Source organism: Ramularia collo-cygni (assembly GCF_900074925.1).
Source record: "Ramularia collo-cygni strain URUG2 genome assembly, contig: RCC_scaffold21, whole genome shotgun sequence".
Lineage (NCBI taxonomy): Eukaryota > Fungi > Ascomycota > Dothideomycetes > Mycosphaerellales > Mycosphaerellaceae > Ramularia > Ramularia collo-cygni.
In genome coordinates, this window is record NW_019716275.1 from 100,782 (window position 1) to 127,403 (window position 26,622).

Consider the following 26,622-nt stretch of genomic DNA (forward strand, 5'->3'; position numbering starts at 1 on the left):
TTGTCATCAGCGCCAGAATTCCGCCTTTGGACTCTACTCTCGAAGCTGGTATGCGTTGGAGCGTCGTAATCGTTGTGGGGAGAAAGCCCGGATGGTGTGACTGTGGGGCATGCAGATCGCGGGTATGGTGGCTACTTTGTCCCGCACTCTCTACCATCTGTGGGTGCTGACTGAAATCATCCCCARAGTCGCGCCATCGGAACCTTGTTTGGTTGTCAGTCTCTCATCCGCAGCCGAAATCCAGAGAGCGCTGAAGTATCATTAGCATCTGCGGCGTTGTCAACTTCAATACATCAGATTGTTCTATCCACCATGTCTTCTTCCCTCACAGCATGGGATCGCCTGGTACGCTACATCTCCTCCACTGACGGTGAGATCAAATACGGAGAGCCAATCCTGGAGTCCGGCGATGCCGATGTAGCTGCCCTAGCAAGGGAAGGCAATCTTGAAGTCAGTGTCTTCGACGGCAACGACGCCCTATCAGCGAAGCCCACAGGCAGCAAGGATAAAGTCAAGACATTGCTAGGCCCTCTCCGCCCTCAGGAAGTGCCCATCATTCGATSCATCGGTCTCAACTACAAGACTCACATCAAGGAGACGGGGAGGAATTTCCCCGAGGTCCCCACCGTCTTTACCAAGCCGGCACCGACAGTCACCGATCATGGTAGCGCAGTCCCAATCCCCAAAGTCGCCCAGGAGCAGGCAGACTACGAAGGAGAACTGGTGATCCTGATTGGACGTGATGCTTATGATGTTCGGGCCGAGGATGCATTGGACTATGTTGCTGGTTATACCGTTGGCGACGATGTCTCGGCTCGAGACTGGCAGCGTGAGCCCAACAAAGCGGGACCGGTACCACAGTGGTGTTTCGGCAAGTCTTTCGACAAGTACGCGCCGCTGGGTCCAGTGCTGGTATCTCCCAAGGTTTTGGGAGCCGCAGACAAGCAGCAGCTTCGAACGTATGTCAATGGCGAGGAGCGTCAACGTGGCAGTACAGATGATCTTTGCCATGGAGTTCGAGCTCTCGTGGCATTCTGTTCTCAAGGCCAGACGCTCCAGAAGGGATCCTTGATCATGACGGGAACTCCAGGTGGTGTGGGTCTTTTCATGAAGCCGCAGACGTTTTTGAAAGATGGTGATGTTGTCGAGGTTGAGATAAGTGGGATTGGGAGGCTGCAGCACAGCATCAAGTTTATGTGAATGAAAGATGGGCATAGATTTGTGGAGATAGATGGAGTAGGGTAGATGGTTGTTTGGCAGATCTTTTTGAGCTGAAGGGCAAACGTATCTTGTCCACTTGTACAGCGTCTCTCTGCATCGGAAGTCTTCTTTGTGGACAGGTACTCATGCTCGRTGAAGTCTTGCTAGCATGAATTCGCTGCTGACGGGCGGGCATCATGAGGCTCGAGAAGACTCTGTCAATGTGGAGAACCTCCGTTGCAAAGAAATGCCCCTTTTTGCTCTTCGATGGATGGCTTTGTGTATGTGATGAATTTCRTTGACAGCGATGAAAAGAAAGGAAGAGAAGAAAAGGAGAGCAAGAGTAGTTCATATGGGTCTGTGGTGCCTGAGGCAACCACGAGCCACCTCACAGCTTGGACTTCACCCCAGTAGCCTCGGTCAATCGTTTCTCCAGCACTGACTTACATTATTCCAACATCATTCATGTACGAGTGTACGGTCTGTCAACGAACGTACAAGACACAGACCTCATTGACCCGGCACGCTCGAAATCACCGAGAAGATCTCTCCGCATGCCATCAGTGCGATCTATGTGGCACGAGTTTTGCCAGGCGGGATATCCTAACACGCCATCATCACGTTGCGCACGGAGACAGCTCACAACAGCGGAAACGGTGTCATACCGCCTGTGAGGGCTGTAGGGTAGCACGCACTCGTTGCGATGGTGGTGACCCTTGCCGCCCATGTGTCATCGCTAACCAGCGTTGCAAATACGCACACGAGTCACGCCGAGTAAGCAGACCCAGTGGAAGTCGAAGAAGGGTTCCCGCGGATGATCAGGATGCWGTGCAAGAATTGGCAGAACTCGCCTCTCAGACGTCAAATGCGAGTCACTTGCCTGATGGGGCTTATTCCACTACGCACGATGATACTACCATTCTGCCAGACCCCTTCCCAATCATGAACGCCCCGGAGACCGATTGGCCAGCCATTGATCTGGATGGTCTGTCTTGGCCTTGGGTGCATGAAACTCTCTTCCTCCATGATGATCCACCTCCCCTCCCTGCGCCAGCAGTGGGCGAGCCAGCATCACCTAGCAACCCCAACAACCCTTTTCAGCTCGATCAGATGAATTCACCCCATGGAACAACCACTCCGGACATCCCATCGATCTTGAATAACGAGATCGAGACTCTGATAGCCCACGCTACAGATGTTGCGCTAAACAGTGGGAGTCGCGTAAGTCAGTCAGAGTATTGGAGGAATGCAGCGTCGAGACTCGAACCCATTCTTGGTCGATATGACGCGACACTCGGCACCTCCAGYCGATCGCGGCATATCCTTCATCAAGCGATCTTGGAGCAATACCTCCCCAAATTCAATCGCCTATGGCCAATGTTTGTGGAAGCCGGATTTGAGCCGGRCTCCCTCCATCCGGTCCTCTATTTGGTCGTGGTTTCTATTGGCTCCATGTACGGAACCAACACGCAGAAGCAGTTTGGCATGGCTTTGCACAAGAGTCTGCGGCGCTTGCTGGTAGGTAGCTTGTTTGAGTTGGAGAATCCCGATGGCAACCTGGTTTGGATGGCACACGCCCGGCTCTTGACTCAGGTTCAAGGTCTGTACTTTGGACAATCACAGGGGTTTTCGTATGCACAGGTATGCTGAACGAGTTGGGAGAAGTTTCAATATATGCTGACGTTGGACAGCATCTTGGCGCAATTCTGGTTGCTCAGGCTCGCCGTCTGGAGCTCTTCCAGCAACCCGCTCGGTTGAGGTCTAGCCACCATCAAGTGGATGAGTTGGCATCTGGAAGAGAAAAGCTGGACAGATGGCTGCAGTCTGAGACACGCAATCGGCTGGCATTTGGTATCCTACGAGCCGATGTCTACACTAGCGTTCTGCTGAACTCGCGACCCTTGCTCTCTTTTGAGGAGATTGACCTCATGACACCCTGCTCTGACGACCTGTGGCGTGATATGGAGGGCATGTCCATCAGCGAAACACTGTTTGCAATTCGTTTCGAGGACCGACACTACGCCCCGACCATGTTCTCTGATCTCATCAGGTTGTATCTGGATCGAGGAGAGAATGTGCCTACAATGCGAGCAATTGGTCACGAGCTTTGTCTTTTCGGCTTACAAGCACCCATTTGGAAGGTGTCACACGACCCCGACTTGTTTCAGAGAATGACTGGTAGCAAGTATGTTCGACGGCCACGTTCCGCGCAAGATACAGACGTTTGCTCAGCGGGCAGTCCTCCAAGTACCGCCCGAAAGCAAGCTCAGAATGAGAGGGTTTCTGCTCAGTTCACCAATACATACGATCCTCTCACTGGAACTCACAATCCTCCTTCGAATGCTCTCGCCAGAAGTGTCCGGGTGATGGACGACATGCAAAGTGATAGGGATCGTGTGGAGGATGCCCTAGAAAGCTGGTACCATGGCTTCCAGTCTGTGAGGTCACCACAAGCAACCCAGCTTCGGGATACTCTCATGAGTTGTATGCTCCTCTGGCACATGTCTTACCTCCGACTGTATGCGCCACTGCATCAACTACATGATATATCCTACYATACTGGCGAGCAACAAAGTCTCAACTCCGAGCTACTCGAGCGGACGCAAGCCTGGGCGAGAAGTGACGAGGCAGACACAGCAGCGAGCAGAGCCGTGAAGATTTTCAATCTGATCTATCTTGAGCTTGAGCGGCCGGTGGAAAGTCGAGCACGCTTCAACTTTTTGGCTTTTGGTAGTTTACATCATGCGGCCGTGGTTCTCTGGACCTTATCAGAAACTCGAGACACATTCAAGTCTATGGAAATGGAAAGAGAAGTAGGCTGGTTTGGCAAGATGCTATGTCAGAAGGATACGTATGGTTTACTGAAACTTTGCGCGAATCTGTTCCGGATGCTGAGTCCCATGGGCGGAACATCCTTTGGACTGGCGGCAGATCGATTGTCAACTGCTCGCTTTCCTGCGAGGCATGATGATGATGTCTGACTGACTTGGCTATGGACACAAAGCTTTCAGAAGGATTCACGACGATATCCAGAGAAAAGTTGGACGGGACATAAGTGGATCTCAGATTTCCACGAATACTCAAGAAGACATGTTGGCAGAAGATCAGCTTACTTCTTCATCTACAAAAGTGCATAGCCAAGCATCTGATCCCACATTTGATTGCCAATCATTCCTCTACAAAGTTCAACCAACACTTTCCCGACTTTTCCGCCGAAACAAACACATCTCCAAGATCCAGCTCTTTTTGCTCGTGCTGCCTCGGAGGCTCCACCCGGAACTTACGGAAGATGATTCCGAGCATGTACTTGAGTTCTGTGATGGCAAGATTTGAACCCGGACAAGCTCGGGATCCGTAGCCAAACGGAGTCCAATTGAGGTGCATGGCATCAGTTGCCTCAAGCCAGCGCTCAGGCTTCCAAGCTTCCGGCTCGGGAAAAATGGACGGTATTCGACCTTGGTCGTAGGCTGCTGTGGATGCTATCACGCCTGGTGGGACCTGAACATGTCGTCAGTATGAAATCTCATGGGAGTAATCCTTTCCCAGCAATACCTCTAGACCATTGACTTCGATCGGCTCGGAGATGTATCTTTCCAGCGGACCTAAGAGCGAGCAGGAGTCAGAGAAGTGAATGCCACAACAAAAGACGGATGATCTCACCTGGAATCATCGGCATCAATCTCATCGTTTCCCTCAACACTGCATCAAGATACGGTAAATCCATCAGCTTCTTCTCGTCAATGTTTTCTCCATCTGGGAAAACATGCTCCAATTCCATCCTCAGCTTTTGCTGCGCTTCTGGATGTCTCGCCAACTCATAACAAGTGAATGTTGCTGTATGCGAAGTGGTCGAGCTTCCCGCAGCCAACATCTCTACCATATAAGCTGGAATGTGTGCCTTAGGGACCCGCTTCTTCTCGTTCTCAGTGGCATCCAGCGAGATGAACATACTCAAGACATCCCGATCGCGAGACTCYCCTCGATCCTCCCAGCGGTGTAGAGCATCTTTCGCGGTGACATCCATATCACTGCAATCCTGTCGGAGCTGCTTCCACTTTGCTGTACCCAGATATTTGGTATATGTGTCGAATCCTGGGATGAAAGACTTCATTGCCTAGGAACGGTTAGTGATGTCTGTCTGGGACCATCATAATTGCCCAACACGCACATTGTAGGTGGAAAATGCGTGGAATCTCCGCAGGAACACCGGGGTATCTTTCGATGCATCCGGTAACAATCGCTTCTGTTCATTCCACAAGACGTCGCAGACTATATCAAGCGCCAGCAACCGAAATAACACCACTCCATCGATATCCTCGTTCGCTTTGGATCTTGACTGGAGAATGTGGCACATGTCGTTTACATGTGATGATATATTCTCCACCAGAGTCTCTAGATTCCGGTTCTGGAAGATCTGGATGAGGTTGTTCCGAGTTGTTGATGCTGAAGGATAGTCCACAAACCCCAGGGTCGAAGTAACACCTTTCCAGCTCCTAAACGCAAAGGACACAAAAAAATTAGCCGCTGTGTTGAAGCGATCTCCAAAGAGGATTGAAACGCTGACGTATTGCGAGAGACATATTTAAGTTGCACTGTGCGTCTTGTGCTCTTTAGTGACTTACCCCATATTTGTATAGAAGGGCGTCTTGAGCGACTTGCGGTTATATATGACTTTCATAGCCTCGGAGTCGGTTGTATGAACCTGATTTGGGGCGATGACAACTATCGGACCATATCTTTTCAGGAGATTACTGGCATACTTGCTACGGTGCCGATTGTAGGTGGCGTGGAGTAGGGGAAGCTTCGATACTCGAGCATACCATGGACCAGGTATGTTCCTGACGGGGGAGAAGAAAAAGGCGTAGACAAACTGAAACTTTGTGTGTCAGAATCAACCTTTATTGTGGAAGTCAGGTTCATTGATCAGGCTTACGATGTTGACGATGTAGAGGATCGCTGCTAGAACGAACAGCTGTGGCAATTGCACTGCTTGTAGGTGCGATGAGGTGAACATGGTTGCTGCCAATGTCGCGAAAGAATACACTGAGGTATTTTTTCTCGGTGGAGAAGCACGCTGGGTTGTTAATCAAAAGACAATACTAAGCATGTAATCGGTAGTGGTGGAATACATCCACTCGTCTTGACGCACAGTTGATCATGCATACCCGTTGATCCCGGATGCTCTGACGAGATGAGGGTTGTGGAGAAGGTCGATCTTAGATCCACCCGCGGTTACTGGTGGCACACTTGCTTGACTGAAGATTGAAGATCAATTCTTAGAGCTTACGTCGTTGTACTACTGTGGGCTGCTTCCGGGCTGCCACTTTATCCGGAAAGGAGCCAACTTTCTTGGCAATATGAACAACCCCCCTCAGTCAAGTGGCATTCATGTTTACAATTCTGCGTCGAAGACTGCCACTTTATCACCTATCAGCTCATCTAGCCTTCTCTTCTCCTCATCATGCACTCCGAAAATGTGGGGAAGCTACAAAGGTACAGTTACCTAACCAAAGGAACGACGACTAGAGGTTGCGTACGAGCGGAGCCCCTCCATTTTTATACAGACAGATGTTACCAGTGGAAGTAACAGTCTCCTCTCTGAACATCTTGTACCTCACCTACTCAAGCTCGAACAATCACAATGTCTTCATCAATCAAGCCCAAGGTCGCTTTCATCACCGGGGGTAATGGCATTACTGGAACAGCAATTATCGAGTACTTGGTCAAACACACAAGCAAAGAAGAATTCAGCGATATCATCGTAACATCTCGCTCCCCCTTCGCAACTTCTGTCCAAGATTCCAGGATAAAATTCATTGCCCTGGATTTCACCAAGGATGCCGAAACTTTGGCAAAAGAAATGGTTCAAGTGTGTGGACCGGTCACCTACGCTTATTTCTCGTCATACGTGCACAAAGATGACTTTGCGGAATTGAACACGGCCAATCAGGCTTTGTTTGAGAACTTCCTCTCGGCACTCGTCAAGGTCACTCCGAATTTGGCGAGTGTTTGTCTGCAGACTGGTGGAAAGTACTACAATGTAAGAATAGTACAGACTACATTGCATGGACTACGATCGATACTGATTGTTGTACTTTATGCACAGGTACACACGCAGCCAGTCCCATCTCCAGCTTACGAAGATGCCCCAAGAGCCGTCAAGTTCGAGGAGAACTTCTACCTTCCCACAWGAAGACTTTCTCGCCGAGAAGCAAAAGGGGTCCAATTGGACCTGGACAGTGATTCGTCCCGAAGCCATCATCGGTACGAGTCGTTCAACGCCAACAACGATATCCAAAAACTGACTTCACTCCAGGACATACCAGCAAGCCCAATGGAATGAACTCGGCCTTGACTTATGCGCTCTACTTCTTGGYTWAAAAGGAACTGGGAGAGGAGGCACCCATGCCAACCAACCAAGTGTACTACGAGGGCGTCGACGACTGCTCAGACGCAGCTCTGATTGCTGACATGACAATATGGGCGACAACCACCCCGAAAGCAGCCAACCAGGCCTTCAACATCGTCAATGGCGACTACATCCAATGGCAATACATGTGGCCTCGTCTCGCAGCGTACCTCGGCGCAAAGTGTGCCCCAAAAAGCCAATTTCCACAAACCCCGACCCGAACAAGGCGTCGTGCAGCAGGAAATTCCACTTTACTGAGTGGGCTCAAGATAAGCAAGCAGTGTGGGATCGCATATGTGATCAATCTGGTGTAACCGGAAGCCAAAGCGACCTGGGCAGCAGGAACCTGGGGCTTTCAAGATTGGGTATTCCAGCGAGCGTGGAGCTCAATATTGAGCATGACGAAAGCGAGGGAGTTGGGATATACGGGTTACAAGGACAGTTACAAGTCTATTACGGAAGCTTTTGATAACTTTAGAAAGTCGAAGCAGATTTCCTTGATATGTATGTAATGAGGTGTTTGAAAGTACGGGATGATCCCTAAAGAGGCAAAAGTTACAGCAAGAGCTAAGAGATAGGAACTGCTTTATTATGCAAGTGGAGGGTCGACGTTGTGCGGTGGAATTAAGAGTAGCCTATGGTTCTGTCTATGGGCAGTCTAGGTTCTTATATTGTGTAATTTTACGTCAATGATTTGCCCACTTTCTCTACATGAAGATGCATGGTATTCTTTTCTCGCGGCTACGTCGGGCATTGCGAACTGTCCGTAGACGAAATCTTGGACTGCCCCTATTTTTTCATGGGGCGTTGCTAGGGATGGTTTGCGTTCCAGCACTCTTCACTTCATCTCGACAGCAAATTTACTTTCTACCGGCGTCTCTCCACGGCGCTAGGATTTTTGGGCATGACTCTACAGCTATGCAAACCTCACACTGTAAAGAAACCGTCTAGGAATGCATATATTGCTTTATTACCCATCAAGCACCCTCTCTCTATTCCCCCCTTCCCATCAATCTACCGACAAGAAGCGATAGTACTCAACACCCTCTCATCAATCTCCCGATCCCTGACCTGTCCAAAAAACACCTCGAATCTCTTCCACCTCCGCCCATAAGCTCTACGCCACGAAGGTGAGTGTCCCTGTAGCAACTCCTCATCATCTTGCCTCCCACTATTCACCATTTGCACTAGGTCTTCCACGTAGACAATTTCCTCTCCCTGAGCTTTCAGGGAATGGAAAGATCTGCCTGCCCCTTTCCGTTGGAGTTTTTGGGTATACTCTTCTCTCATTGCGGCCCTCGATGGCAATGGAACTCTCCCGGAGAAAGTTGCCGCCACGGCTATGGCTTGGAATTCAAAGAGGGACCAGGTAGCGATATGGTAGGGTACGCCGATGAAAGCTAGACTCGGATCATTAATGTACCAGATATCTTTGTGGAGGTTGTGAGTTTGTTGGCCATTGGTTACGAGAACCTTTATCCCAAAGAAAGAATCCGTCAGCTATATCATCTTAACGTACATATCCAAGCTTGAGAGAAAAAGAGAAAGAGAAGACACTCACCGACTCATCCGCCAGCTCAGGTCTAACTCCATCAACATGAAGTTCCCTCAAAAATGGAAACGAGATATGATATCCCGTACAAAGAATCACGCGATGAATCCCACACAATTTCTTCCCAGATTTCAACGTAATAGTCCCCGGTAAACTCCCATCCTCGGCCAACTCCCCCCCTCCTCCTCCCCCTTTCAACAACTCGCTGAAATTATAAATCCCATCCACCCTCGCAGCATTATCAGGCAAAACCAAAGAAGTCAAATCATACATTCCCCCTCGACTAGATTGGAACACTGTACGAGCAATCGGGCCCAAATCACGAGCTATATCAGCGCTGGAGACGCCGGCTCCGATTAATAGGATATTTTCATCATGGAATTCGGAAGCGTCGCGGTAGTTTTTCGAGTGGAAGATTCGTGTGGGGAAGGCTTTTCGCCAGATTTCTAGACCTGGGATTGAAGGGATGTTGGGGGCGTGATAGTTTCCATTCGCTACGACAACTGCGTCGAAGAGCTGAGATGGGGAAAGTTAGAGTCGGGTCATGAGTTGGGAGAGAGGTTTTTCGGTACTGATTTTTCTTGAGACTCGATTGCTGAGGCGTCGGGTGTGAGTTTTGAGGTATCGACTTGCCATTTCTGGGAGGATGTCTTGGAGATCTTGTCGACTCTGTGGGTGGAGCTTGGGTGAGCTAGACTCTGTGATGTTCGATTTCGTGGAGAGTTTACCTAGTGTTGAAGCTGGTTGCCTCCAAAACGCCATTGTTTCTAGCTGTGTCTTGGAGATATTGTGCGAGTTCATGATGCGGTACAAAGTCTTCTGTCGAGGGTTTCCATTTCTCACAAGATAGCTCCATTTCTATGGTCGATACATCTGCAGAGTGGATTCATTAGTTTAATTCATCTGGAGACACACTCAGACTTACTGTTCTTCAATGAATTGTAACATGGTCTATGTCAGTGAAGTCAGCAGTGATGATGTCTACTGAAGATCTTGACTCGCGTAATAACATACCCCGGAGGTGCGAAGATTCTCGAAAGATCATTCTCCTTAGCCTGCGTCTGGGTTTGCTCCAGCGGACTATCCTGCCTTGAGCTACGTCGATCAAGCAATGCTTCATATTCAGGTGAATCCCCAACTGAAGGTTTCGTCGCCTAAGACATGGCATACACATCAGCCATCAGTAAGCATCTCCTCGGGATATCTCTTCCCACTATAACAACAACAACATACAGGGTATGGAGGCTCCACCGAGATCCTCTCATCATAAACCCATATCCCACCAGCTTTCGCACTCCGCTCAAATACTTTGACATCAAGTCCTACACGTCTCAAATGAATCGCAGCAGCAATTCCACCAGCACCAGCGCCAATAACAGCTACTGACTTGGCATTCAACCGTGTCTCCGACATTTTCCAGAGCGGCGACGCTAGTAGCAAGCGTTTTAAATTTTTTTGCCAAGAAAATCCTTCCGCGGACAAGTAAGTGAATGAATGAATGAGAAACAACGATACTCTGATATCTTTTCTTGCTTCAGTAGGTCTTTGTGACAGATTGTCTCGATCGGAACATTAACACTATTTGAAGAACTTCCCGGTGGAGCATCATCCTTGCCGATACGACATTGCGAAGTTTATCACGCCATGCAGGGAGGAGCCTGGCAGTAAGCACGTCATCCCGTGAAAGTATGTTTTGAGATTGTCTTCTGCATGAGAGAGCTCCACGTCGACGATCTGCATAATAATACACCGTCTTCACATGCACATCTGATCGGCGTCTTATCTCATCCACGAGATAGCCTTTGAGAATACATGTTGCTAATACCATGCACTTGAGCTTCAAGCTGCACCAAGTTTCTTCCAATTTGTAAGCTAACATCTTCTTCGGGAAAGTGATCGTTGTCCCTTTTGTCCGGAAAAAAGATGATCATCTTCTACCGACGGGTTTTCCTATAACATCTGCCTCTCGCTGCAGTGCAGACGTAACCATATCATCCCAAGGCCACGCAGCTTGGAAAAAAGAAAGATGGAGCAGTTTCTACCTCACGTGCTTCGACACAAGGGTAAGCGGAAATGCATTGCAGGAGTGAGCAACAAGTTCGTTACAGCGAAGCATGAATATCCGCAAATCAACGAACAGTGATACAGATATTTCAGCAATTAACGAATACAGAATTGAGCCGATAATATGCCTAACCGCCTAAGGTGTTTATACGCATTCGATGCATTCAAATTAGTTCTGTATAACGAAACGCCAAATCTACGAATCGATGAACTTGATCTTCCCGAGAAGCCTGTCAATTTCGGAGAGGCAGTGGAACGGCTACGTTCACCGTCTTATAATGCCGCAATCTACGCTGTTCTATAACGGAGGATTTCTGTTGCCAAACACCATGATAGGACTATCTATACTTTTACAGCTGAATTCGTCTAATATATATTAAGGCATATCGTAGTAGAAGACGGGTCTGCTAGACGAACATATCTACTATATCCTATCGTAAATCTATATTACATATAAAAAGCAAAGCTCGCACGATCACTCAAGTACTCTAACGATAGCGAGAAGGCTAGCTAGATGATCTGCTAGATTTTGGAGCTCTAGTAGAGCGTCTGTGACTCTGTTAAGACGGGGCTAACGCGAGTTAGTAGCTTAYGGGTATTATCATTCTACTCCGTGTCGAGATGCCGAGATACCGATCCTTTAGATATTAGCAACATTATCTGTGTAAGAGACGATGTGGAAAAAGCCCGATGCCTACTTCGACAAGGTTACATTCTAATCGATCAATCAAGTTAAATGCTTCCAAGGTCGATGCGGCGGTCTATTGGGCTAAACCCGTGTCTACGGCGATGGTGATTAGAATGTTGTGTGATTTTGATACTTGCGTAGTGTAGAGAGTCCAATGGGTCCCACCCCTATTACTACCGCCGAAGCGGTGTCCTTAAAAGGCTGAATACAGCTCTAAACTTCACGCTAGGCGACCAAAAATGACCTCACGAGAGCTTTGAATAGACCATGTACAACTACATAGTGTCTACATCGATGGAATTTTTCTCGGAAGACACTTACAGACAACTTCGAGCGGCATGTTTAGAGGTACTTTCCTCGCGTTTCGGGCTTCAACCACGAGTGACTTCTACCTTGAGAAAAAAAAAAATGGACTTGGGTGCTTGGTTCGTTAATGAGCCGTGATTCAATAGGAGAGGAGCTTTTCGTATGCGGTCTCAGAGGTAGGCAAAGCAAACAAGCAAAGAAAACCTCGACGACGCGGAGTTCATAATTCGACACTCGAAATGATTCCTAAACATCCCACTACACTACTATCCCATCCCACCCCAATCCCTCCATCCACCCCTTCAAAAAAAGAAAAAATCAAGCAAGATGCTTACTAGCCCTCCACATAACAAAAGGAACCTCCCTCTTAGCAACAACAGCCTCACACCAAGCGGTAATCGGCCGACTAGTATCAACCAAAACCATTTCCCCCCCTAAACACAACGCCCCTCCACAACAAGCAAACAAATCCCCAATCGCAAACCCAACCTTCATTTCAATCAACGGTAACTTGGCTTCCACGTCTTTAGTCGCTACATCTCCGTAAAAAAGACTGAAATGCGGACGATATTCCCCCTTTTCACGAGGTTTCAAACCTGCGGCGACGCGACATTTCTCGGCGAAGGTGTGCAGGTTGGAGTTTTCTGTTAGGGCTATGTTGCATTTTCGGAAAAAAGGGTCTTCGGTTTGGAGGGTTTGGAGTTCGAGGATTATTTCGTTTTTTTCGGCTGCGTAGGGGGAGCAGTCGAGGGCGTCGAGCCAGTCTTGAGGGGTTTGTTGGGAGTCTGGGAGGGTGATTCCTGAGGTGATTGTTACGTGGGGAGGAAATTCTTGGATTTGTTGGGTTGGGGAGAGGAAGATGTTGGGGATTGTTTCGGAGATGAGTTCTATTTTTCATTGGCTGGTATTAGCTTTTGAAGTAGGAGTATAGGTTTTGGAAATGATGTTTTTTTCGCGGGCACGAAATGCGGTATATCTTTGTGTACTTTTTTTCATGCACTTGCGGAAGGTACTTGCTCACCTTGGGCGGTTTTGGTGAAGGGGGAAGATTGCCGAGGGAGGAACCAGAGGGCGAGAGACATTGTCGGTAAGCTTGGGAATGGTTTGGGCTTGATATTGTTCTCAGTGCTGTATTGTCCTGTGTGTGGGTGATTGTTCAAAGAGGATTATTGTTTTTCGTGACGTCGATGTTTGGAGTTGGTTCACTCAATTAAAGTTTGAAGACCCCGCCCGCGCTCCGCTCGCCCTGCGGTCTAGGCTCTTGGGGAAAGGATCTCAAAGGGGAAACGTCGATTTCTCAATCAAATTCTGAGGTGAATTGAACGGGTAGTTGATTAAACCTTCCTTGGGCTTCAACAGAGCTTGGCCCCGCGGAGTCAATGCCACTCACAGCTGCGTTCGCTGCCAGGTGTGGCAATTCATCTTCTTCTATCAAGTTATGTCACCCTTTTCAGGCACCCTCGTAACCCGTCCCTTCAAAGTGTCCATTCCAGAGGAAGCTCTAATCGAGCTCAAGCAGCTAATAAAACAAGATTGGTCCAGCTACATTCCAGAATACCACTAGGCCCAGTCCCGACTATGGAGTCTCAAGAGTCTGGACTGAAAACGCAAAAGAATACTGGCTAAACAAGTACGATTGGTAAGATCTCACTCTCCTCAAGTCTACATACATTGCTGACTTRTGAGAATCATAGGCGAAAAACGGAGGCTCGTATTAACTCTTTTGACAACTATAAAGCTACTTACTATACATAGAGAAGACGGAGAACCCATCGAGCTACATTTCATCGCACTCTACTCTAACAAAAGTAGATGCTAGGTATTCCTATCGTCCTCTCCACGGCTGGCCCGGTAGTCCCTTAGAATTTCTAGATCTACTACATCTTGCTTCTGCGAAATACAAAAACGCCGAACTTCCCTCCACTTTTATCATCCTATTAGTCCCCGGCTATGTCTTCTCTAGCAGACCATCCCTAAAGTCAGACTTAGGCGTCGAATTAATCCTATCCGCAATCCATCTACCAGCTTATACTAGGTCTCGGTTTCGGTGGAGGTTACATCTCACAAGGCGGAGATATCGGCAGCGGTATAGCTCGCAACATGGCGATCAAGTATGAAGCTTGCAAAGCTGTGCACAGTACGATTCAGATTGAACCTCCCCAGTCCCTCCATGCTAATAGTTGCAATTCTTCACAGTCAACTTTGCCCACATGTCTCCTCCTGAAGGCATATCTCCCGACTCCATCGGTAAGGTAGAGTTGGAGGGATTGAAACGATTACGTGCGTTTGGAGATCAAGGCGATGCCAATGCACGAATCTGCTGGAGAAGATATTGTTTCTTTCTTTGAGGGAATTACTTTGTGGATATACTACATCCATGTCGAATCATGTGCATGGCTACCTTACCGTCATTGTAGAAACTTTCCAGAGTCGGTGGTTTGTGTGGAGACGCGGCTACCTACCTAGTTTCAGTGCGGGTATTAGGAGGGAAAGTTGATTACTCGAAAAGTAGACTGTTCCCACTCACTTTGTGAAAGAAACATACTTTTTACTTTTGGGATTCTTTGGGATCAGTCAGGTACTTTATACGCTTCCCGTCTACAAGAAAAGAGCTCGTCAATTCTTCTCCTCTACTCTCTCTCTCTCTCTCCATCGAACCCCAAAAACTTACCCCATCACAACACATCTCCCTCATCTTGACAACATCGCTCATCTTCACAACATCAACCTCCCTCATCTACACAGCACAGCAACTCTCAAAATGAACATTCACAGCAACCCCCCAATCCTAGGTACCCCCTAAACATCCCAAACCTCCGTCCCCGGCACAATCCAAGCCCTCACCCTCCCCCTCCCCCTCCACCTCTCCTCAAAAGCGTACCCCAACCCCAAAATCGCCTCCTCACCCCACAACCCCCCCAAAAAACTAATCCCAAAAGGAACATTCCCCGCCTTCGCAACCAAATCCCCATATCCATTCCTCCTCACCTCCCAACCTTCAGGATACTTCCCCAAAGGAACACTCAACACAGGACTTCCCACCAACGCAGGAATGCCCGAGGAGATTTGCGTGGGGAGGAGTAAGGCGGTCGTGTTTGTTCGGGATAAAGCGCCTAAGACTCCCCCCGGGCCAGCGAATTGGAGATTACGTTGATAGGCGGGCCAGAAGCGGGGATCTGTATTATTCCATCCTTGTGAGAGAGCCGTGTCCCAGATCCCTGTATCTCGGGCAGGAAAGGCTTCTTGGGGGAAATTTTGGGTGAAATTGAGGAGGTCGGAGAGGGTGTGTAGGGAATGTGGGTTGTGGGTTAATTGGGAGAAATAGTTGGCGAGTCCGATGAGGAAATCTGCGTTCCATACTGTTGTGGGGTTGAAGTTTGTGGATTGGTTTGTTGTTCCTGCGGCGTCTGTGAAGTTTGCTGAGATGATGGTTGCTCCTGCGAGACGGATTTGTTCGACTGCGGCGTTGAAGGCTTCCATTACGGGGGCGTCGAGGTTTGCGAGGTGGAGATAGTTGTAGGGGATGCCGATTCTTGCGCCTTGGAGGGAGTCACTTTTACAGGCGGAGACGTAGTCTGGGATTTTTCCGGCGTTGGGGATGGCGAGGGTGTAGTTGTCGTGGGGATCTCTCCCGGCAATGGCTTGGAGGAGGTATGCTGCGTCTTTGACACTTCTTGTCATGGGACCGATGGTGTCTTGATGTTCGGAGATGGGGATCACGAGATGGCGACTTGTTAGGCCGACGGTGGGTTTGAGTCCTACGATATTGTTGACATCTGCTGGACTGAGAATGCTTCCACTCGTTTCTGTCCCCAGCGATGCGRGTGCTAGACCTAGGGATGTTGCTACACCGCTGCCGGAAGAACTTCCTGAAGGATCTTGCTGGGGAGTGTAAGCGCCATAGGTTTGTCCCGAAGTAGCGCTCCAACCGTTACTGGTGTTATCAGAGCGCCAATTCGCCCATTGACTGAGATTGGTCTTTCCCAGGATAATGGCTCCTGCTTTGCGAAGTTTGGCTGCCATGGTGGAGTCATGGGGGACTTTGGATCCCACGAGAGCAAAGGAGCCGGCGGTATTGTCCATTGCATCGTCCGTGGCGATGTTATTCTTGATGAGGATTGGGATTCCGTGGAGGGGACCTAAGATTGTTCCATTCTTGCGGAGAGAATCGAGATGGGAGGCAATGGAGAGGGCATCGGGGTTGATTTCCGCCACGGCGTGGAGAGTGTCGTCCACTTCGGAGACGCGTGCCGTGTATGCATTGACAAGGTCCACACTCGTGAAGAAGTTGCTTTCTAGACATGGGACTCTTAGTATTTTGTGGATGTTGAAAGATGATTTCTTTTCTTTATCATTACCCACCGAGTCCAGCCTTCAAATCCTCCAAATCAGCATCAAGTAAGGAAGGAAATCCCTCCCGACTCAAGCAGCACCAGCCCTGGACTGCCGAGAAGATAAGCAGAGTACATACTGTCCGCATCATTGTCGAAGAATGAATCTTTAGGAACACAGAAGCTACAACAAGATGAAGATCTTACCTAGAACAAAGTCCCCCATATGTTTCGAACATCTCATCAGAAAGTCATCGTCAGCTCCTAGGCATGCTGACGACATGACCCGGGGTCTTTGACAGGGATTTGCCCTAAACGAGACGGGCGAGGTTTGAACATCTGAGGTTAGCGGGCGATGCGAGGCGAGCATGTGGGGTGGGGGTCAACTCAAGCCCGAAGAGGAAGGAGAGGAAGGAGAGGGGAGGAAAGGCTTGGCGTAGATAAGGTATTATAAGGTAAAGGTATAGTAGCATCCTATACTATAACTAGTCCTTGCGGTTAATCAAGTAGAACAGCGGGAGTCATCCATACACAAATCAAAATTCTGTCCTATGTTGACTGTACTTCACTTCGCTTTGCTCACTTATACTACTGTGGTATCTTTCGTCTCTACACGCTACTGTTACATCACCATCGTCATCATCAAGAACCACAAACATCTTCCTCACCTCCATCATGCCTTGATCCTTTCCCTTTCTTTTCCTTTCTTTCCTCTCCTCCCACTCTCTCCACATTGCCACTTGTTCCACCTCCCTGCCGCCTTGCATCTAACTGCCGTTCTGTCTTTGAAATAACTCCCCCAACGCCAAAGCCAAGACATACCCATAATACACGCATATCGTATCAAACAATCATCCTCTCCCTCTTCTTAAACTTCCCTTCTTGAAACATTCTCTCTTTCCTCAATGTTTTAAGCTCCACCCCGTCCCTCTTCCCTTTTCGGGTTGGAAACATCCATGCCTTCCGAGTCCATCACTGGAGTAGGAGCGATTCTCCTCTTCTTGCCCGCCCCAGGCTCCTCCACGGAAAGCTCAACCTCCCTCTTCACGCCAACCTGTGCCTGCTGCTGCCCACCACCAGGAGTCGTCCCTCCTCCACCAACATGGCCATATCCAGCGCCGGGCGTCTGCGGTGGGGTGAATAAAGGCATTCCTCCCGCACTGGCACTGCCACTTCCCGCTGCTGCTAGACTCGGCACCGAACCCATGGATGGTGTGGGATTGTTCATGACAGATGCGGGATTCTGGTCGGGTACCCGGGCAAAGCTGGCTTCGGTGGCAATGGATGATGCGGACATGCTTCTCGCTGGTGATGCCGGTCTTCTTTCTCCATATCCGTTGTAGCCGCCGATACCACCCGCAGAGGTGCTGACGAATGAGTTGAATGGACTTGGGGAGGCATTTGCTGCTGGTGTTGGTGTCGGGACGACATTTGCCGAAGGTTGGCGTGTTACAGCAGGTGTGACACCTGCCGTTGGTGTGGGAACGGGTGTACTCGTCGCGGAATTCGCTCGTCCTACGGAGATTGGTGCGGGAGTATTCCTCGCGCTGATACTTGCTGCTGTGGGGTGATGTACTGTCCCCAGCTCGCCGGGAGAGAAGGTGAGTGCGGAACAATAACCATCCGAGGAGGTCATCAACAGGGTGAGACCATCGCTGGACCTATTCATGTTGTTTAGTTGGAATATTCATCACCACAGCATGATTTGCAAGACATACCAAGTGAGATCTGTAAAAGTGGCGTAGTGCAAGTTGCTCACCACACACAGTGGTTTCTGTTGTTGGGTATCATACAAGTGGACAGCATCTTGTGTGGCGACGGCATAGACAATGCGATAGGGAAGACCAAACGCTGGCACGGGTCCTGCAGGAAGGTCGGACGTGGGATCCGCCTCGCCTTTCGGACCGGGCGAGGCCATGGTGGCATTGCTTGGGGAAGGAGACGGAGCACTTGTGAGAGGAGGTGGATCCATGGCGGATTTGGAAGTGGGAGCTTTGGTGGGGAGTGCCGGCTCGCCCAGTCCTGGTATGCCCTCCGCACCGGAGGCGATGGTAATTTCCTTCGTTTCGGTGGATGCCTGACGGAGATTGTAGTAGATGGGTGAGCACTTGACTGCTATTGAAGGCTTCCTATGTCCGGGGAGATAGGCGACGGGAGGTTTGTTCAGACCCGCTCGGGTGTAGATGTAGACGGTGTTGATGATTTCATCCGTCGACTTGCCACCATCAGCCGATGCATGTGTTGTTTTGAACTGCCCGGCTGGAGTGAAGAGCAGGCTCCCATCGGGAGCAAAGGTGAGACGACGGAAGAAGGAGGTGAAAGTTTCGTTGGCGTAGAGGTTGCTGTTGCGTGCACCCATTCCCATGCCGGAGAGACTGGGAGATGCCGAAGGCATGACGGCGGGAAGTGGCATGGAAGGAGTAGGGGAGACGGATCTCCTCACCGCCTGGGAGCCAAAGGATGAGCGGCGGCTGTGGGAGGTGGGAGGAGGGTCCATGGGTAAGKCCAAGGATTGTGGGGTGCCGGGAGCGGACATTTTGGGGGAGGCGACAGCGACGGCAGCAGCATCGTGTACAAAGGCGGCACGATGGTTGCCGCCGAAATCGGGGGGAGCGGGACTGTTGGAGGAGATTCTTCTCGCCGGCAGGTCCATCTTGGCCATTTTGTTGGTCTGGGTGAGGGAGAATTGGCCATCTTTGGACTTKAGGGCGTAGATGTGGACAGATCGATCGGAGGATTGGGTGGCCACATATTCATTCAGTGGGTCCCATGCGACTCCTTGCACGTAGTGGTTGTGCTCGGCGATTTGACGGACCGTCTGACCCGTGGCGGCATTGTAGATGCGGGCGACATTGTCCATGCTTCCGGTGATGAAGAACATTCCATCCGGCGACCAGGCCAGGTCGTATATTTCGGAGCCACTGGTGGAGCGACACATGGTCTTGACGCGCCAGTGCTCCACATCTTCCACCCCCTCGTCGCCGAAGTTGGAGGCATATGCGGCGTTGTCGGAGGGAGTCCAGAGGAGGACATTGCCGTCATCGCCCGCGGTGGCCAGCAGTTCGCCTGGAAATCGTCATCCTCCATTAGTATACTCGATGCTTGGAAAGAGTTGGATTGTAAGGGGAGGTCATGTACCTTTGGGACACCATCGTACGACATTGACGGCGCCTGTGTGCTTTTTGAGGGTGGAGAGATATTGCACCGTCCGCTCCTCGCCGTTAGCCTCCACGTTCCAAATCTGTGCWCACATGTCCGTGTCAGCCCATATCTGCCATGTATCCCTCTTCCTGCATTGATAGATATCCATACCCTCACAAGAAAGTCCCCGCCCGCCGTGGCCAATCTTCCCTTGCCATGAGGTTCGAAGTGGGCCGAGTAGATGGGATCCGTGTCCGTGTGCCAGGCCACGAGAAGTGGTGCCGCCTTCATCGAGAGTGCTTAATATCAGCTTGGTGGGAAGGTGAGATGGATGGAGGTCCAGTGGGAATCTCCGCTGCTGGGAGCTTCAAGCAGTCGAGGGCATCGGCGGTAATGGGGGAGATGTCTGCGTTGTGAGAAGGTTGGATTGCATGTAAAGTGCAGAAGAACAGATCAATTCAAGCTGGCGTGGGTGGTGAGAGAGGTGATGATTTGATGATTGAATGTCGGTTGCTTCGGTCAAGCTTCCTTCCTTCCAGACCCAGACCAGACCCCGGCGCCGATGGATTGGAAGGAAGCTTGCTGCCCTGGGCTGGCTTGCATCACGCGGGGACCATCACCATTCTATTCGTCCCAAACTTCCATCCGAACCGCATCCCAAACTTCCTCCAAACATCCTTCCAAACACCAGCAGTCCATCCATCATCAGCATGACGCCATCAGCGGCAGTATATCGACAACCAACGGCGATGACATGACTCCAAAACACGTTGAACAACTTCTTCTTCGCACCCCGCCGCTCATGAATCATGCCATGYCATGCCATGCCATGCCCTCGATTTTCCATCCTGCCGCTCAAACACTTACACACACGTCTCATTCGTCAGTTTGACGCGAGAAAACGCGTATGAAAGCTCGTCCTACTCCCGGGCCTGACACAGTAAAACGCTTCCCTTCCCCATCACAAACCTCACCGCACCTCACCGCACCTCACCTCAACCCTCGCTCGGACACATCTCCGACGAGCCTTGCATGTCTCGGATTTGGTCTGGACAATGCTTCCTCCGTTCGGGTTCGGGTGGTCTGATGACTGTCCTCTTCCATCCGAGACACATCTCACCTCGCCTCACCTCACCTCATCCTATACCTCATGTGAGAGGATACGGCGGGGAAAGACTGCCCTGTACAGGATCTCCGGCAACTCCAATCCCAGCTCAATGTGGTTCGAGACATCCAGTAGTGATTCATCGGTGTCGGGATTCAAGGCTGCTCATTCATAACATGCTCACCGTTTGTCAAGGGTTGATCACTCGATCAACTCGTATTTACGATCCTGGTAACCACTTTCCTCTCTAGTTCTGACTTCCTATTCCTCCTCAGCATCATCATCATTATCGTCGTATCACGACACGGAAACATGTATACATTCATCCGTGACTGACTGACGAACGTTCCGCCCGTCGACACAAAATGGGAGCGATATCTATCTCTTTAAAAGCATCTCATGTCGAATGATGGAGTGCAAATGATGCCCAACGCCTTTTCCACCAAGAAACCCAGCAATCTGAACCTTTGCCCTCACAGCATCCCTCTACGGAAGTTGACCCAGCAAATCATCGAGTTTCTCACACAGCGCCTCAACCTGCTTCACCACCCCGCCATGAAACTCCTCCGCTAAAACAGGATCCTCTGGAGGAGGAGGAGGAGACCGACTGCATGGGTTTTCTCAACAAGTTACAACTCACCACCCGCGAAAGCACCAAAGTTGGCAAGGTCGGTTTCTGCTGGGGTGGCGCTTTACACTCGCCGCAGTTCTCGAGTCCAACATGATCGGAAAGGGCGGCAAGAAGATTGAACTCATTGACGCCCTGGAGTTTGAAGCTTGAAGGGGTGCCCTACCTATCAGAACAAGGCCAAGGTGGAACAAGTGCACGAAGAAGCGAATTGGAAGGAAAGGAAAGTAGGTGCCTGAAATCGACCATAAAACTCATGATCCAGGTCGACGTGGAGAAGAATACGCTCGAGGACTCGGAGCGGCAAGCGTTGAATTTTTGTCAAGAAGTATCTTTGAGAATACGGACTGTCAGCCTCGTCCAATTGAGTAATGTTGCACTGACACAGATTATTGGCGCAGTCAGTACCTCGATTTCAAATTTAGAATGCGTTTCAATCACTATCGTGTGCCGACCCCTTTAGCACCCAGCTGCAAGACGATAACCTGCTTGACTGGGTGATAGACACCTTTCCCCGGATACGGCCTGAWGTAGGCTACGACAGACCCTCCGCCAGTATATGGTACAAGAAAAACCTTCCGCACTATGATTAGTGAACATCAATGACGCCCTCTTGCTTAGAATATCAGCACGCAGCAACTTTATCAGAAATACGGCACCCACCGCAGCCATCGACAAGTAAAGTTTTAGTGATCAACAGAACCATGACGAAAATAGAGCGATCTGGTAAACGTGGTACAACAAAGTAATGTCAAGAACTCCTCACGGCAGCAAAGCAAGAATCAATGACGCATACAGCGATCACAGGAAGGAAAGCTTCCCGTCAGCATACATAAGATGCAGAATACGAGCCCAAAGTAGTGAAGAACGGCTGCACTCACAGGATAACAAACAACGTCACAYCAACACAATACCTCGACGTTTTGTTATCACAACCCGTTCTCAATTCACTGCCACCAACCATGTCAGACAACCCATCCGCCGAGGCAACCACCACCACTCCATTGTCTAAAATCGACTTCGCAGCCTCAACAGCACTCGTAACAGGCGGCTCCTCTGGAATCGGCCATGCCATCGCCCAAGAGCTAGTAACAAGAGGAGTCCGCCGCCTCATCCTCGTCGCCCAAACCGAAGAAAAGCTCCAAGCAGCCGCAGAAGCCCTCCAAGCCTCGACGCGCAAGATTTACAAATCAAAACCATCACCATCAATCTTGGAGAAAGAGATGCTCCCGCCAAGATCTACCAGCAGATTCACGAGGACTTCAAGTGGAATGTCCATTTACTCGTAAACAATGCCGGATTCGCCAGGAAATATGTCTTCGCCGAAGATGCCTCGAGCGATACATCTTTACAAACAATAGATGTCATGGTCCGCGCCGTCGTGGATATGATGCTACAATTCCTCCCCGACATGCTCGCCCGCAAGTCCGGGGGAATTCTCAACATCGGGTCCACGGGTGGCTTCCAACCCGTGCCCTTCTCAGCCGCGTACGCTGCAAGCAAAGCCTTTGTGCACACCTTCTCGCAAGCCATTCGACAGGAAAATATGGCGAGAGGTGTTCGGGTTGCGTGTGTGATTCCGGGCGTGACGGAGACGAATCTGGATGGGAAAGGGCATGGGGAGAAGAGAGGCATGATTGAAATGGTGGGGGTGGATCAGCCGGGGAAAGTCGCCAAAGTTGCTGTCGATGCGCTGGAGGAGAACGCGGCGGCGAAAATTGTGGGTTGGAATAATAAGGCTTTTCATTCGGTTTTTAATTTGCTTCCGGATTCGGTGATTGCGAGTCTGGTTGCGAGATCGAGGGGAGTTCCTGGATCGGAGGGCGAGGCGTGAGTTTGGAGCATGATCGGATTGTCTTTGAGATGTGGGCAGGTATGGATGGATGGAACATGAAGAAGATGACGTTTACGATTTGGAGCAAGTACTCGGGATTCAAGTAATGTTGCAAGTCGCAGTCTTACAACTTCAGGGCGTGAAACTATAATGAACCGGCCTATGGCGATGTCTACGACATATTTTGCGGCTATGCTACTACGGTACCTATTCTTTACGTTGAAGCAGAAAGCGTGCGGTTATAATTTACTCGACAACCTCTTGCCTACTGCCCGACGATTACTTAGGCTATACAGGGTGACGGGGAAATTTGATATTATCTTCGACGTAGGTTAATTTAGCAGCGGTAGGAAATGTTTGCCGAGCAATCATATCTTCGAGGTGAGCTACCTATTCATCTCGTGCTGCGAACAGCGTGATATTTTTTGCAATCCTATTAGTTACTTATAGGTAGGCAAGTTACTCAACACGCCAAGTCTTTGACTTTTTGGGAGTTCTGTATAATGATGAGCGAACGCGGAGCCACCAAATATCAATGAACAAGTCATCGTTTTGCGAAGTAACGATTCTGGATGCGGAGAGGAGCAGGAAGATGATGAAGAGGTGACGATGAAAAAGATGGGGACGAATAAATGTCAGCAGGGGTGTCAGATCCTACCTGCAGTCTCAACGTGGAGCCACATGATTCTTGGCGGCAATTGATCTCCATCTCTCTACTAATCTCCATCATCCATCGCTCGGTGCTTCATCACTCATCAACAATGTCACTCCAAGACCTATCCAACGAACTACTAACTCGCATTTTCGACTCCTGCGACACAAAATCCATCCAAAACTTCCGCCTCGCCTCCAACCAAAGACTCTGCAAAGTGGCCAACAGACATCTCATCCGAGAATTGAGCATCTACTACAATTACGAAAGTCTCCAACTTCTCGAAACTCTTGCTGCCACAACCTCAACCCACCAGGAGGAGGAATTCGCCAAAGGTATCCGAGCGATTTGGTTGCAGGCGAATCGCTTCCACAGACTTTTATCGTATCAAGAATGGAATATTAAGCGTCGAGAAATGGAACGAGAGGAAGGAGACGCTGCTCTTTCTGACATGTCGATGACTACTGATTCGCCCGCAAAGATGCTAGAGGGCGGCGGGGAAAGTTCAAGGATTATTGGAGAGTCGGAGGTTGAAAGCAGTAGCAGCCAGGCTGATCGGATTGATCAGGAGCAGTTGGACCGAGAGTATGCTTATTATTCGGAATTGTATACGCAACAGTGCGCCCTGGACTCCAGTGATACTTTACGCCAAAAGTCCGCGGCGTTGTTCAAAGTCTGCCCCAAATTGAAGAGTGTATGGGTTACGTCCGGTGACGCTGTCCGCAGGAATACAACTGAAAGGAGCGCTGCCTTTCGTAGAGGTATGTTGATCCATGACACATATACAACATACATCGCTAACTAGGAAACAAACCAGGAGTGGTACTTCCCCATGGTAGCAATGGACCAGACCACAGCAAAAGCATCCACTGTTCCTCACAACTTCTACTCGGAGCCTTAGATGCCGGAACCCACCTCGAGACCATCGTCCTAGGAGATGTAAATTACCACTTCCTCGTCCAAGATACAACCCTAAGGTCGAATTTCGGAAAAATGCTTCAGCATGCAAAGCACTTTCAATGGAACATTGGTCAAAGCATCTTTGACGAAACCCAACAAATCGATAACTTTGACGACGACGAGCTAGTTGAAATGCACGCAATCTTCAACCGCGGACACCTCTCAAATTTCCTGGCCAAAGCCACTAATCTCCAGACTTTGGTTATCAAATTTCCCTACATTCCCTATTACATGCTCGACCACATCGACTTGGGCAAAGCCATGGGTGGTAGTGGTGGTGGACTTCACTTTCCCCTCCTCCGCTCCCTCACCCTCGGATCAATTTCCACAACACCAGAAGCTCTCGAGACGTTCCTCCTACGCCACAAGGCGACCCTCACCCGACTCCGTCTTTGTGACCTACGAATTGAAGAGGAAGAACAAACAGGTTGGCAGACCTGCTTCTCAAATCTAGGCGGCAAATTTCCCTATCTAGAACACATGGCTTTACGGGGAGAATTCCGCCATGGGGATACCGTCACTCATACTTTCAGTCTAGGAACGGGGGAGCTGGCCGTCTATCCTTTCTCGACGCGTATGGAGAAGTTCATGATTACTGGTGGGGAAGCAGTGCCTGAGCCGTCTGAAGTCCTTGATGAGGAATATATTCTATTGAGTCGTGAACGGTTTCTGGATTTCGCGCCGGAGATTCAGCCGGAGGGTCGAGACTTGAGTTGGATTTTATCTTGAGGAGATATTGGACATGGTATTTTGTGTGTGGTGTGTGTATGTGTATGGAGAGGATGTGGTACCACAGCTTGAAGGAATGTACACGGTCCACCACAATGAAGTGGTGCCACTACAGGATAACAATAGACGCATGTCGTAAATCCATCCACCATTGCAGACTAAATGCTCAGCACATCTCAACCATAAGTACCATATACACTGATTGATCCACCAATAATCATCCAGCTCTCCTATACTAAACACTCAGCCTCAAACCATGCATGCATCCGTCTTCCCACTCCTAGATACCAACAGGCAGCCCTCTCAAAATCCCAGGAAGCTTCCTGAAGAAGTCGTCGTCCGGACCAGCTCAAGAAGCTCGGCGGCATCAAACCAAGAAACCTACCTTACATTTCCAAATCAATCCCTGCCCGACCCTACCGAACAGGAAAAGAAATCTGAACGATTCATTAATAACCTACTATTCTATGAAAATGAAACCCTCCAAAGTCATGGAATGTACCCACCAATCAGCTGCAGTAGTAGAATTATTCTTCATGAGATTTCTAAATCTCACCCTAAAAGAAGTAGAACTAGCCATAACACCTCTCCTACCAGGTATGAATGAGATACCTCCCGCTAATTCCACTCCATACCACATCAGGAAGAACCAACCAACCAATGAGAAAACATTCGAATCGGAATGCGATAGTTAGATGAAAAGCGTCAGTCGTAAAGGGTGTGATAATGTGTATAGGTGGATGTAATGTACAGAGTTCAGAACGAAGTAAGAACGGCTGTAATGCACCGGTACAGTCCACCACTCCTTCTCTGCGATGATGACGATGATGATGAGGATGAAAAGTTCCTGCATTTGTGTCGAGCAATGTGTTCCAAATTGATGGAGTTAATACATCCGGGCTCAAAACTACTCTACAAAGCCCTCGGGCATTTGGGATGCAGGCTGCTTTTCGTCACAAAAAGCAAGCAACAATCCATCATCCTCTCATTCATCATCATCAAATCCGTCAGACCCCACGACAG

General features: G+C 49.6%; 10 protein-coding genes; 5 read left to right on the plus strand and 5 right to left on the minus strand.

The window, feature by feature from the left end:
* Window positions 1-312: 312 nt before the first annotated feature.
* Window positions 313-1,200, plus strand: RCC_10121 (related to fumarylacetoacetate hydralase; the record flags this gene model as incomplete). Its single annotated transcript, XM_023775352.1, has 1 exon — window positions 313-1,200. The coding sequence occupies one exon, from the start codon at window positions 313-315 to the stop codon at window positions 1,198-1,200; it is 888 nt and encodes a 295-aa protein (XP_023631120.1).
* A 942-nt stretch (window positions 1,201-2,142) lies between these two features.
* On the plus strand, window positions 2,143-4,181 carry RCC_10122 (uncharacterized protein; the record flags this gene model as incomplete). XM_023775353.1 has 2 exons in its annotated part: window positions 2,143-2,841; window positions 2,892-4,181. The coding sequence occupies 2 exons, from the start codon at window positions 2,143-2,145 to the stop codon at window positions 4,179-4,181; spliced, it is 1,989 nt and encodes a 662-aa protein (XP_023631121.1).
* Window positions 4,182-4,368: 187 nt separating this feature from the next.
* Window positions 4,369-6,214, minus strand: RCC_10123 (uncharacterized protein; the record flags this gene model as incomplete). XM_023775354.1 has 6 exons in its annotated part: window positions 4,369-4,698; window positions 4,753-4,802; window positions 4,861-5,314; window positions 5,369-5,693; window positions 5,823-6,070; window positions 6,134-6,214. The coding sequence occupies 6 exons, from the start codon at window positions 6,212-6,214 to the stop codon at window positions 4,369-4,371; spliced, it is 1,488 nt and encodes a 495-aa protein (XP_023631122.1).
* Window positions 6,215-6,841: 627 nt separating this feature from the next.
* On the plus strand, window positions 6,842-7,923 carry RCC_10124 (uncharacterized protein; the record flags this gene model as incomplete). XM_023775355.1 has 3 exons in its annotated part: window positions 6,842-7,240; window positions 7,307-7,464; window positions 7,527-7,923. 3 exons carry the CDS (start codon window positions 6,842-6,844, stop codon window positions 7,921-7,923), a joined length of 954 nt encoding a protein of 317 aa, XP_023631123.1.
* A 700-nt stretch (window positions 7,924-8,623) lies between these two features.
* On the minus strand, window positions 8,624-10,574 carry RCC_10125 (related to FAD dependent oxidoreductase; the record flags this gene model as incomplete). XM_023775356.1 has 7 exons in its annotated part: window positions 8,624-9,082; window positions 9,171-9,677; window positions 9,734-9,830; window positions 9,890-10,034; window positions 10,087-10,112; window positions 10,176-10,315; window positions 10,395-10,574. The coding sequence occupies 7 exons, from the start codon at window positions 10,572-10,574 to the stop codon at window positions 8,624-8,626; spliced, it is 1,554 nt and encodes a 517-aa protein (XP_023631124.1).
* Window positions 10,575-12,537: 1,963 nt separating this feature from the next.
* Window positions 12,538-13,301, minus strand: RCC_10126 (uncharacterized protein; the record flags this gene model as incomplete). XM_023775357.1 has 2 exons in its annotated part: window positions 12,538-13,106; window positions 13,241-13,301. The coding sequence occupies 2 exons, from the start codon at window positions 13,299-13,301 to the stop codon at window positions 12,538-12,540; spliced, it is 630 nt and encodes a 209-aa protein (XP_023631125.1).
* A 1,717-nt stretch (window positions 13,302-15,018) lies between these two features.
* On the minus strand, window positions 15,019-16,833 carry RCC_10127 (related to amidase; the record flags this gene model as incomplete). XM_023775358.1 has 3 exons in its annotated part: window positions 15,019-16,514; window positions 16,582-16,662; window positions 16,758-16,833. The coding sequence occupies 3 exons, from the start codon at window positions 16,831-16,833 to the stop codon at window positions 15,019-15,021; spliced, it is 1,653 nt and encodes a 550-aa protein (XP_023631126.1).
* A 627-nt stretch (window positions 16,834-17,460) lies between these two features.
* RCC_10128 (related to chromatin assembly complex 1 subunit B/CAC2 (contains WD40 repeats)) lies at window positions 17,461-19,982 on the minus strand (the record flags this gene model as incomplete). XM_023775359.1 has 4 exons in its annotated part: window positions 17,461-18,211; window positions 18,269-19,616; window positions 19,689-19,791; window positions 19,863-19,982. The coding sequence occupies 4 exons, from the start codon at window positions 19,980-19,982 to the stop codon at window positions 17,461-17,463; spliced, it is 2,322 nt and encodes a 773-aa protein (XP_023631127.1).
* A 2,404-nt stretch (window positions 19,983-22,386) lies between these two features.
* On the plus strand, window positions 22,387-23,258 carry RCC_10129 (uncharacterized protein; the record flags this gene model as incomplete). XM_023775360.1 has 2 exons in its annotated part: window positions 22,387-22,690; window positions 22,786-23,258. The coding sequence occupies 2 exons, from the start codon at window positions 22,387-22,389 to the stop codon at window positions 23,256-23,258; spliced, it is 777 nt and encodes a 258-aa protein (XP_023631128.1).
* A 761-nt stretch (window positions 23,259-24,019) lies between these two features.
* RCC_10130 (uncharacterized protein) lies at window positions 24,020-25,599 on the plus strand (the record flags this gene model as incomplete). XM_023775361.1 has 2 exons in its annotated part: window positions 24,020-24,671; window positions 24,728-25,599. The coding sequence occupies 2 exons, from the start codon at window positions 24,020-24,022 to the stop codon at window positions 25,597-25,599; spliced, it is 1,524 nt and encodes a 507-aa protein (XP_023631129.1).
* Between the last annotated feature and the right edge of the window lie 1,023 nt (window positions 25,600-26,622).